At 36.6% G+C, this 12,618-nt stretch overlaps 1 protein-coding gene across 1 annotated transcript in view; it reads left to right on the plus strand.

Annotated features, from left to right (window-relative positions):
* GAD2 (glutamate decarboxylase 2) overlaps positions 1-12,618 on the plus strand; it is an 83,540-nt gene that overhangs the window by 50,524 nt on the left and 20,398 nt on the right. Inside the window, exons 12-13 of the mRNA XM_052000633.1 lie at positions 2,629-2,707; positions 7,437-7,586. Of these exons, the coding sequence (XP_051856593.1) occupies positions 2,629-2,707; positions 7,437-7,586 (229 nt within the window). The remainder of the gene's footprint in view (positions 1-2,628; positions 2,708-7,436; positions 7,587-12,618) is intronic.

The following is a 12,618-nucleotide window of genomic DNA, read 5'->3' on the forward strand; positions in this document are numbered from 1 at the left end:
GAAGGAAGAAAGGAAGGAAGGAAGGAAGGAAAGGAAAGAAAGGAAAGGAAAGGAAAGGAAAGGAAAGGAAAGGAAAGGAAAGGAAAGGAAAGGAAAGGAAAGGAAAGGAAAGGAAAGGAAAGGAAAGGAAAGGAAAGGAAGGAAGGAAAGGAAAGGAAGGAAGGAAAGAAGGGAGGGAGGAAAGGAGGGAGGAAAGGAAGGAAGGGAAGGGAAGGGAAGGAAAGGAAAGGAAAGGAAAGGAAAGGAAAGGAAAGGAAAGGAAAGGAAAGGAAAGGAAAGGAAAGGAAAGGAAAGGAAAGGAAAGGAAAGGAAAGGAAAGGAAAGGAAAGGAAACAACAGTTAAAATAATGTGTTATCCTGTCAGGCATTGTGTTTAGGATACATACACACACACACACACACACACACACACACACACACACACATATATATATGTATATACATACATACATACATCTATGTCCTCAAGGAGCTTACAATCTAATGGGAGAAGACAATGTACAAAGGAAGATGAAAAGTGAGGGGAAGGATGGGGAGGATGGACTGGAAAGCATGCTAGAGGAGCCCAGCTAGCTGGGGAAAGATTGTTGGTTTCCCATGATAGCTGCCATGATGACTGGCCGGGGACCTTCCTTACACAGAGCCTCTGAGAAGAGCTTTTTGCTCTGCCCTCCAACTGGAAGGGCCCCAAAGCAGAGGGCATGGAGGAGGTAGAGGTACCAGTGCTGATGCAGTGGTCCAGGTTGGTGAGCTTACTGTTGATGAGGTTCCTGGCTAAATGATGGAGACAAGTCTGAAGAAACGTAGCGAGGAAGGCAATGTGCCACTTAGGCTCTGTCTGTTGGGAAGGTCAGCTTTTTGAGATTCGTTCAGTTTTTCCTCCAGGGGCAGCCTTGCTGGTTATGCTTCTGCCCCAGCTGTCTCCTCCCCAACTCCAATCCCGAAGGGCTCCTCTGGTGCCATCAGTCATAGCCAAGGAAGATGGATGAGACACTGTCTTATTAACCATATCATTTGGGGTCAGAAATACAAGGGATGTTCAGTCAATATTTGTTGTCGGGTTGACTGATACCCATTCATCAAACAGATGGATTGATTGATTCTTCTCCACCTTCCCATTCTAACTTCTTCTAGAGGCAGAGCCACTAAGAAATGGGAAGCAAATTCATTATTAGAAAAGAAAAGAAAAGAAAAAGAGCTCCCGAGCTTTCAGTCTCCTTGCCTTTTTCTTCCATCTCAAGCCAGAGGGAGATATATCCTACATTAGATTTCCAACTTTGCTTTGGATATTTCTCCCAGAGGATCATCATGCTCTGTCTTTGAAAGGAATAGAGTGCTGCCATGGAATGTGAGACTTCCCTGAGTCCCAAACCCGAAATAGTCAGAGTACCCTCTTCTTCCATTCACTGGTTCTTTGAGTGGACTGAGGAAGAGTGAATAAAAGCCTACAAGTGTGTGTGCTCAGGGCCACTTTCCCCATCTCTATGGTCCTTCTATTCTTTATGTGGCGAGACAGAAAACTCAAGTTCAAGTCATATTTGTTGGATCCAATTCTACCTCACATACTTACTGGTTGTATGACCCCAGATGAGTGATTTAAACTTTCTCAGACTTAATTTCCTCCGGTATAAAATAGAGATAAAATAGCACTTATTTAATTGAATTGTTGTGAGGATCAAATGAAATAATGTATATAAAATTGTGATAAATGATTAATTTGAATCTCCATTTTATTGGATACTTATTTTATTCCAATCAATATTAATTAGTTTGATATGATTCCATAGGAGTAAAGTGATTATACGCTCTGAGAGTAGGACTCAGAGCAGTGAAATGCAGATCTAAGTTCACTTGCTTATTGATAAGAAGCAAACTAGGAGATCTCCACCCTTGTTTTGTTTTGGTTTTTTTGGTTTGGTTTGGTTTTTTATTATGGTGACTAAGCTCAACATGGCAAAAGTAACTCAATTAAAGGAAAGTTCTCCAGCTTTTTTTTTTCTTTTTGCCCCTTTGTCCCTTGTCTTCTCTCTATTGCTTAACATGGGGAGATGACTGTAACCATTTGACCAACAAGTTGCCTTGCTTGTCAGCTTGAGATCTGACTTTCTATTAGGCCATGGATGTGCTGAAAGGTCAAGATGGATCTGTTAAGGTCTGCTTTTTAGTCCATTTGTCAAACAATGGGATTCTTGAGTTTGTATAAAGGGAAAGAACTAACAACCAATGAGATTCTGCATTTTTGGCGGGCTTCATCTGTATTATCTGGTCATCATGCCCTATAAAAACTAAGGCCCTGGAAGAAGGGGGGGGGGAATCTCAGCTGGTGAGGAAGATCTGAGGTCCATTTCATTAGTGGGAATCATGTCCTCTTTAATTAAGTGTCATTGGTTCAGAGCTCTGCCTTGATGGATTTTCTTACAAATTGGACAATTTTGGAACCCCCACAAAACATTCTTCAAATTTTAAAGAACTATTTAAATGTTTTTGTTGTTTTGTTGTAGTTCTAAAAACTGGAATGAAAAGGGGAACCCTGTTATCCTGAGTCCTGCCATGGAGTTTTGTGTTTTTTTGGTCACCTGAGACACTCTTAGGGAAGCATTTCTCTGATATGGTTTGATTTCATTTCAGGGCCAACTCTGTGACATGGAACCCTCACAAGATGATGGGCGTCCCCTTGCAGTGCTCAGCTCTGCTGGTGAGAGAAGAGGTAGGTTATAGCAACTTTCATGTTTATTCCTTCAGAACATTTCCTCTGTACATGTGACACCGATGGTGCAAATGGAAATTAGGTGATGGTTGCAGACAAAACTGGGGTCTCTGAGTGGCATTGTAGTACATATAGAGACCCCAATTAATAGTTAAATAATTTGCCCAGAGTCACACAGCTAGTATTAAGTGTGTGAAGTCATATTTGAACTCAGGTCCTTCTCACTTCATGGATGGTACTCTGTCCACTGCACCACCTAGCTGCCTTAAAAATGAGAATTATTTTAAAGGCAACTATTGGGCTTGGAGTAAGGAGGACATGAGTCCAAATGCAGCCTCAGACCCAAGACATTTTATTTGTGTTTACCTCAGTTTCCTCATCCATAAAATGGGAATAATAGTATCCCAGTGTTATTATGAGTATTAGTTGAGATAAATTTATAAAGTGATTATCGTAGTGTTTGGCACATAGAAAGTGCTTTATAAATGTTAGCTCTTATTATTATATTCTTTTTATATCTTTTATATCTCTTTCATTTCTGAATTTTTTCCCCTTCCCTAAGTAGCGAATCATTCCTTGAACCAAAAAGAATAAAAAAGCAATTCAGCAAAACTAACCAACACATCAAATAAATCTGAGAGTCTGTGCAATGTTGTAATTTCATAGTTCCCCATCTCCTTGGAGAAGAAAGGGAAGTATATTTTCTCATGTTTTCTATAGAGGTCAATTTGATCACTATAATTCTATCATGTTCAGTTTCATTTTTCCAGATAAAAATTAATCAAAACACATTTTTCATAAATTCAGTACTGTGTTAGCTGCTGTGAATATAAAGCAAGACAAAATTCCTGCTCTTCACCTCAAAAGACTCATAATTTCTTGGAGGAGACAACATGTAAATGACTTGGTTTATATAAGATATTTACAGAATAGATGGAAGGGGATCTCAGAGAACAGCTGCTAGGGAGACTCAGAAAGGGATTTGAGATAAGTCTTGAAAGAAGTTACTAGGAGGTGTAATAATGCACAGCGCATTGGGGTCTATAGTTAGGTGCATTCATCTTCATGAGTTCAAATCCAATCTTAAACAACTTTTAGCTATGTGATCACAACTAGTCACATAACTCTGTTTCTCTTAGTTTCCTCAACCGTAAAATTAGCTGGGGAAAGAAGAGGCAAATCATTCCAGTGTCTCTGACAAGAAAACCCCAAATGGGTTCACAAAGAGAGATACAACTGAAATGATTGAACAACAACAATAAAATGAGACTAACCTAGGAGATGTATGAGAGTGAGATGAAGAAGGGAAGCATACCAGGCCATGTGGACAGGTGGTGAAAAAGCCAAGAGACAGAAGATGGGACACTAGGTATGAAGAACTACAAGATCAGTGTGACTGCATCAGAGAGTGAGAGACTGAGAGAAATGGATAAAGCTGGAAACAAATGTTGGGAAAGTCTTTAAATGTCAAACAGCAGTCTTTATATTTTATCCTAGAGGTAATAGGGAGCCTGGGGAGTTTCTGGAGCAGAGGAGTAATATGTCAGAACTGCACTTAAGGAAAATCACTTTATCAAGTGTGAAGAATTTGTGCTTCACATTCACTCCTCAGTGAATGCATTTAGAATTGGTTGAACTGAAGGATTCAGATAAGGGGCTTTCTGATTAAGTATTTATTGCTCTCTGACTAACTAATAGGAAAAAGCAAAATAATTTTTTGAAAAATATTTTTGAATCTCTCTGAGATTTAGAGAGACAGAGGTAATATAGTTAGCTTAGTAAGCTTTTTGTAAAGTACACCTATTGATACAGATTCTTTTAAGGCTCAATTTAAGTGCTATTTCCTACATGAAACCTACCTCCTCCATTTACTAGTGATTCTGCCCCCGAAAAAACTTGGTATTTACTTTGTAAGGAGATATTAATTTCCCTCAATAGACGACAAGTTCCATGAGGGCAGGAACAATTTACTCAATATCTAGAACAATGTCTGACACACAGAAGTCAAAGAAGATGAGCAATTAATTAAATGAGCTTTTTGAATAAATGAAAAACTTAAAACATTTTATAAATGGTAGTTATTAATATTTTTCCATCTCTATATAGGCTCCAAATAGGAAGCCAGGTATCATAACAAAGAGAGCCCTATACAATTCCTGAAGTCAAATCCAACCTTACTAATTATGTGACCATGGGCAAGTTACTTAATCTTATTTGCCTCAGTTTCCTCATCTATAAAATTCTATGAGGATAAAATGAAAATATTTATAAAGCCCTTTGCAAAATTTAAAGTGCTGTATTATTGCTAAATACTATTATCATTATTCCTCAAACATGCTGTCTTTTTGGTTCCAGTTATTCAGTTTTCATACTTTTATAATATTGCATATGATTTCTTTTTGTCCATTCTAAAAAAATAATATGATCATTTTCAAATCAAAATGTAGTCTAAAGAACAAAATGGATTCTGGCTTATGAGTGATATATAGACTTTGTTCATTCTTAGCCTGCATATTGAGACCTCAAGGGTCTATATTCAAATTTTTGTTCTTTTGTGTTTGAGTTTAGTTTTTTTTTTTTTAAATGGCCCAAGTTCTAGTTTCATTTCTACTTTTGAATAAGTAGTTTCACTTTTCAAGGCCATTCTTACGTATTCTTGATTCTTGAAGAAAATATATTCCAAAAGACTTTGTATAAAAAGATTGGATAAAAACTTCTCGGGATTCATGACAAATTATAAAGCATTGGGTAGAGTTTCTAGTGAAGAGATTGGCAGTGATTTAAAAAAAAAAACAGAAAGCATGACTCACATTATTCTATGGGACAATTCAAAAGCTTATCATCACTACCCATTTTGCATGATAAAGTTGGAGAATCTAAGGAAAAGTGTGATCTTTGCTTCTGGCAAAATCTCATTATAACTATAATGAGAATTCAGTTTATTAAGGATGCTTTCCACTCTACTAAAAGGTTATCAAGATTGTCTACTTTTGTTAACTTTTAATATATTGGATAATGTAAATCAACTAGTCTTTGAAACACCATTCTATGACAAAGTTCTAAAAGGGAACATTAAAAAAAAATAGAATAAGCCACAGTTATTTGTTGAACCTGGTTGAAACAAAAACCAAATTATTACCATATCCTCCCATTTTTCAATGGATCTGTCTCTCATCAGTGAGGGTATTCACTAGAAACACTCGGTTCACAGCCCAGGCTAGGTGACTCTAAGTTACATCTTCCTATAGGTTTGAGATGAAGGGTTCATCTTGATCTCAGGATCTATCTCATTCTTTTAACATCATGAAGATGCCAGTGGAGCACACAGACTATCTATCAGTAATCTCTCATTCTCACCACAGGCTAGCCCAACTCCTTTTTCTTTCATATGTTTCTTTGACTACATCCTTTACTCAACCCAAGAGAAGTAGATCTCATATGTTAATTTTTAACTCAAATATTACTGTGTTGGTTCACCAGGCATGGAAATTACCCAGGAAAGCTCTGACCACTTCACATGAGTTTAGGCAGGTTCAACCAAGCAAGAGATACTTCGAATCTAGTCCCAGAAAAGATTTGGCTAAGATGTCCACTAGGTGATGAATTAGTTACTCACAGGACAAAAGCACCCTAAGTATTGTGTGACTCCCATGCACATCTGCAGTAGTAGAAAAGGGGGAAGAGGATTGAAGAATCACAGTTTTTAGATTATTTATAAAGATTAATTTGTTACTAAATCAAAAATTTTAAATGACTAGTGATCAGTATAATTAGGAACTAAATCTATATATATTTGGAAATATTTGAACTACAACAAAGCCAGCACTTCTGATAGATGCTTTTAAGATGAGAAAAAGAAGGAGGAAGAGGAAGAGGAGGAGAAAAAGAAAGAAAGGAAAGGAAAGAAAGAAAGAAAGAAAGAAAGAAAGAAAGAAAGAAAGAAAGAAAGAAAGAAAGAAGAAAGAAAGAAAGGAAAGGAAAGGAAGGAAGGAAGGAAGGAAGGAAGGAAGGAAGGAAGGAAGGAAGGAAGGAAGGAAGGAAGGAAGGAAGGAAGGAAGGAAGGAAGGAAGGAAGGAAGGAAGGAAGGAAGGAAGGAAGGAAGGAAGGAAGGAAAGAAAGAGAGAGAGAAAGAAAAAAAGAAAAAGAAGAAGGAGAAGAAGAAGAAGAAGCATTTATATACAGCTTTAAAGTTTGTAAAGAGCTTTGCTTATATCTCAGTTGAACTTGACAACAATGCTGTTAAATAGGTGTTATTAGTTACCCTTTTTCATAGATAAGGAGAAAAATTACACAGCTAGTGTAACTGCCTGAGGTCACATTTGAACTCTTCCTAGCTATAAACTCATAGTTCACAAGAACTTGTATTTCACATAGCTTAAGTTCCTGGTTATGATTTCTTGTTATCCTAATCCTTAAGGAGAGAATAAAAGAATTAACACTTATCTATGATTATAGTCCAGTAACATTTGACTATAGAGTCACTTATCACACATAAAACTAATTTGCAGTTGATTATGTCCATGTATTGACCTGTTCTTTCCACTGAGAAAAAAATATTCTCAGTTTTTTCCTATTTAATCCCACAACCTGAATTATTTTACCTTTATTTTCCAGGTCACAAGCTATCTCACTTGTCACAACAGCAGTATTTTAAAATTATTGTTATTTCAACCCTAAGTATTAGCACATTTGATGGGATTTCTGGTTTTTTTTTTCCTCTCTTTTTAAGGGGTTGATGCAGAGCTGCAACCAGATGCATGCTTCTTACCTCTTTCAACAAGATAAACACTACGATTTGTCTTATGATACTGGAGACAAGGCTTTACAGTGTGGGCGCCATGTTGATGTTTTCAAATTATGGCTAATGTGGAGAGCAAAGGTAAGCAAGCGTGAGATTTTGGGTTGTTCCCTACAGACAGAAACCAGGGCTGATCAGCTACATTACTGCATGTGATAAATTAGTTTCTAGGTTGAAAATGCCTCCCTCAAGAATTGTATAGGTGCATTTTTTTATACCTTCCATGTGGCAGAATATAATCACCTTTGTGTGTATGTTTTTTAAAATAAATAACAAATCGCATCTATTGCTAACTCTTTAGAAAATGAATTCGTTCTGATTTGTAACACAGAACTCCCTGTTCCTTAAGTACTTATGTTTTCTCATCTGTTCTTTTTTACTTAGTGATTGAACACTGGGATAGATTAATGTAAGGCCATAAATTATACCTTTGGAGAACAAGGGGAAAATGCTACAAAAGCTCACTTGTGGCATTGAAAGGGCAACTGAGCTTTTAAAGAAAAACAACACTAAGTACTTAATCGTCAGTCTTCTGTACTATTTTTCTATTTACCTTTTGGGACTGTAACTGTAAGAGAATCACTTGTCTCTCTGAAAGTTTGACTCTAGAGCTGAAAATGTGCAGTACTTACTGGGCCTAATTGTAGCTGTCTAACAGCATAAATATTATGTTTAAATGTAATCAGGCCAGAAAAGCCCAAAGACGGTTTTTATTTTAGCCAGATTCCTGACTTAAACAAGACAAATCATTGACCAGCCCACCTGGTCCCCATTTTTGCATTTTGTGAGCAGTGATTGCAATTACCTTAAACAAAGCAGTATTTTTTGAAGTATATAATTATTCTTATAGCTATAAAATAGTGTATTATATTTTCTCAGGGTGTGCCTAGATCAGTGAACAAAGTAAAATATTGCTGTGAGAACCTTCAGCCACCTACTCCTCTGCTCTGTGCAATTAAATTTCATGCTATTATTATTGCTTAGACATAGGGATTTCTTTTCTAAGGGCAGAGGTAGGTGGTCTGAACTTGTAATTTCATCTGTGTGAAGTACTTCCTAAATGGACACTCCCATTTTAGATGCAAATTATTAGTTACTTGAGGTACTGAGAGACTAAGGGACTTGCCAGAGATGATCATATACAAAATTTATGTATCAAAGGTAGAATTTTAATCCAGTTCTTCCTGATTCCAAGTCCAATCATTTATTCACTATATCACAGTAACAACTGAATTGTATACAACTAGTTCAAATATACACAGACCAGGAATTCAAATGACCATTTGAATCAGGTTATTTTACCCTCATCTACAGCTCAGGTAGAAATCCTGTGTGGCTAAAGAAGCTGGAGCAAGTTTCAAAGTCTTAGTCAAGGAAATTGATATCTTGAGAGATTACCTAAACTGTAAAAGTAAAAAAAAAAAAATTATCTAAAAAATAGCCTAAAAATCAGGCTATTTAAAAATATATAGAGAGAGACAACCAATTGAAGAAGAATTCCAATGTTCTTGAGTTTTCAGCAAAAACTCTAAATATTGTCTGAGGTTACTCAGTTTTACTTAGGATACCATGATTTTTGCCTTTTTTTTTTCATGTTGTTTTTATGATTATGGTGATCACTAAAGACATTTACATGAAAATGGAGTCTTATGTTCCTAGTGGTGTATCCGCCCCTGCTGGTTATATTTCGTGTGAGCTGGTGATTTTTCTTCAGCAGGGAACTTCACAGCAAGATCTGGCCCAGCTAGTTCAGGAGTCACTAAGGACATCAGGTGGGCGTCTACAGCCTGACCAGATGAATCCTGAAATAAAAACAAAAGACCCTGTATTTAGGCAGCTGTAAAATAGCAAGAAACATGAAAAGAAAATGAGTGAGCAGATACAGCCCAGCTGCAGAACTGCTTCCAGCCAAATGTTTTTAGAGTTTTCCAGAGATAGGTTGAGGTTCATTAAAAGTTGTATCTTGATATCTAGATTATAACTATTTCTACTTGGATCTCTTAAATGAATCAGTATTTTTGGGTATATATAAAAATAATGGACTGGCAACAGACCATAGTACATGAAAGCTGTCCATGAAGAATGGAGTTTAAGGCTTTCTTCTGATGATACATACTGACTGTGTGACTCAGAGCAAGTCACTTAACCTGTCGGTGGTTTTTGCTGCAGAAAAGGTGTTAATCTGCATTGGTACCATAGGAAATTTCCTTATCTTGGAGTTTATTAACACTAACAAACTCACAGGATCAATTTTTATCCAAAATAGTAATAATAAAAATAATAAATATTAGCTAAAATTTATAAAGCACTTTATGGTTTACAAAGTGCTTGATATAGGTTGTCTAATTTGTTATTATAATTATTATTGTAGTAGTAGTAGTAATTAAACCAATTCTTCCATAGGACATGGGAAGTTGAAGGTTTATATGCTGTTTAGAATTCTTCAGGTTAACCCAGAAAATTCAGCTCCTTTCCCAATAGAAGGTGATGCTAAAAAATTGAGGGTTCTTTGCTTAACTTCAGAAAGAATGTGAACTCTATAAGAACAGAAACTAGTACTTAGCACAGTACTTTGCACATATTAAGAACTTAATAAATGTTCTTTTCATTTATTCATTAGCATTTTAAAATTAGAATGCAATAGTTATATTAATGGCATTTATATCTTGCAAGTTATTCTTCCAACGTATGATATTGGAATCCCTTAACCAGTAAGCCTTTTTTAAAGTCTTATATACTCAGTGAAGAGGCAGTAGGGCATGGGGAATGAAAGGCTGGTTTCAAAATCAGAAAGACCTGATTTCAAGTCCCCACCTCATGACTACATGAACCTGGGCAAGTAATTTAACAAGTCACTTAGCAAGTCTTAGTGTTTTAGGAGGACACTAAATTATATATAAGTATTCCTGCAAGCTGCATATTGACTTAGGAAACCACAGATTAATATTATCTATGTTCTATAGTATTTTTACATATTTTGTAAATTATTTCTCAATTACATTTTAATCTGGTTCAGTCTCCCTTGGGAATGCTAGTCTGTTTCACAACTCTGCTCTAAGCAATCTTCTTAAGAATATGTTTCAATTTGCATTCCTCTAACCAAAAATCATTTAGAGCATTTTTCATGTGACCACAAACAGCTTATTCACATATTTTGACCATTTATCAATTGGGGAATGACCCTGTATTTTTATAAACCTAATTCTGTTCTCCACATATTTGAGAAATGAGGCCTTTATCAGAGGAATGACAGAAGTAGCAAGATTCCTTTCATCTAGTGTTCCTTTTATGAATAAAATCACAGGTCCATCCCTCTCCACATCCATGGCAACCACTGTAGGGTCAAATATGAAAATGAGAGAGAGACCCTATCTTCAAGAAGTGTCACTTTACTGGCATGTCACAGGTGTTCTGCAATTAGTTTAATACTTCATTAGCAGAATTCCTATCACAGGTATCTTAGCTTCAGGGACCCAGAAATTTTACCCTCAAAAATGAGAGAATTCTAGGACTCAGCAAATTTTTGGGGGGACCAGCTGAGTGGCCAACATCCATGGTCAGCATTTCTTGTTTTCCTCCTTCCCTATAGTTTTGTGAATAACTATCAGATTTCTTGCAGTTAAGTTTCAGAGACCAATGTTTGTCTGGTGTTGAGCACAAATTGGTATGTTCACTTGTGTAATTATGTACATTCTGTTCAGAAAACCCTTACTTCCCACTTACAAAAGGAATTATAAGTGCCATAGCTAGGGATTCCATTGAATTAAGTATTGGGGAGCTATGAGTACTTGACAGTACTTTTCTCTAGGCAAGGAAACTAATTTCTGGAAATGTTTCTCTCCAAACAAGTGATTGAGACAAGAGAGACAAAGAACAGAAAGATGCATAATTATTGCAGGGAATTAGGAATTAGAGGAGTGATCCATTGTCTGCAGTTCTTCCTGCTACATCTATGTAAGAATTCTTTTCCTTCTTTTTTGGAAGCAATTGGAGTTAAGTGACTTTCCTAACTTTGTCAGGTGTCTGAAGGATGATCTGAACTCAGGTCCTCCTGACTCCAGGGCCAGTGTTCTATCCATTATGCCACCAAACTGTCCCAAGAATTCCTTTTGCTAAGAAAGACAAATTGGATACATAAGGAGCTTTCAAAACTAAGAACCTATTTATTCCATTAGAAGGAACTGAGAAGAATTGGTCTTTAGTTAACCTTTATGGTCTATGTTGTCCTAGTAAGTACACAGGCTTTGAAGTCAAAGAATCTGAGTTTTAATCCTGACTTTGCCATTACTACTCATAAGACTTTGAACACGTCATTTTCATTTGGGGACTTCACTATTCTAATTTGCAAAGTGAGAAATTTCAATTAGAAGACCCCTGAGGTCTCTCCTAGCTCAAAATTTATGCTAATTCTAGAACCTTTGAAAAATGCTGGTAGGAAAATACACAAGCCATATAGTGTCATAGAACATCATCTCCTACAACTTATTAGAAACAAGAGTATACAAAAAGCGTTTCTCATATTAGTGTGTTTGCATATTGAACTCTAGCTCTCTGAGTGTAGAGACAATTTCCCTTCTATTTTAGTGCCTAGGCCATAAGGAGGTGTCTAATAAATGTTAATTAATTGATTTCTTCCAAAGCTTCCCAATTTTAGCAAACATTTCTATGTGGTAAGTAATGTATAACCTGTTTAATAGATAAGAAAATATAGGCCCGGGGCATCTAGGTGGTGCAATGAATAGAGCACCAGCCTCGAAGTCAGGAGGATCTGAGTTCAAATCTGGTCTCAGACACTTAACACGTCCTAGCTGTGTGACCCTGGCATGTCACTTAACCCCAATTACCTCAGCAAAATAAACAAATAATGTAGGCCCATGGAGACTAAATAATTTGCCTAGGGACACACAATGAATTAACGGCATTAACAGGAGCAGGACTAATTTGAATCTTCTACTTTAATAACTGACTCATCCTGGCCCTGGTTATAATCAGTTTACAATCCTAGAGCTGATTTGGAGGTTCCCATCCACTCCACAGTGGTCCAGAGCTCCATTTTGGAAGAGAAGCATTTGGCCATCCCAAGGTCCATGCTAAGTGGACCCAAACTTCTAAA

Source organism: Antechinus flavipes, chromosome 5, assembly GCF_016432865.1.
Source record: "Antechinus flavipes isolate AdamAnt ecotype Samford, QLD, Australia chromosome 5, AdamAnt_v2, whole genome shotgun sequence".
Lineage (NCBI taxonomy): Eukaryota > Metazoa > Chordata > Mammalia > Dasyuromorphia > Dasyuridae > Antechinus > Antechinus flavipes.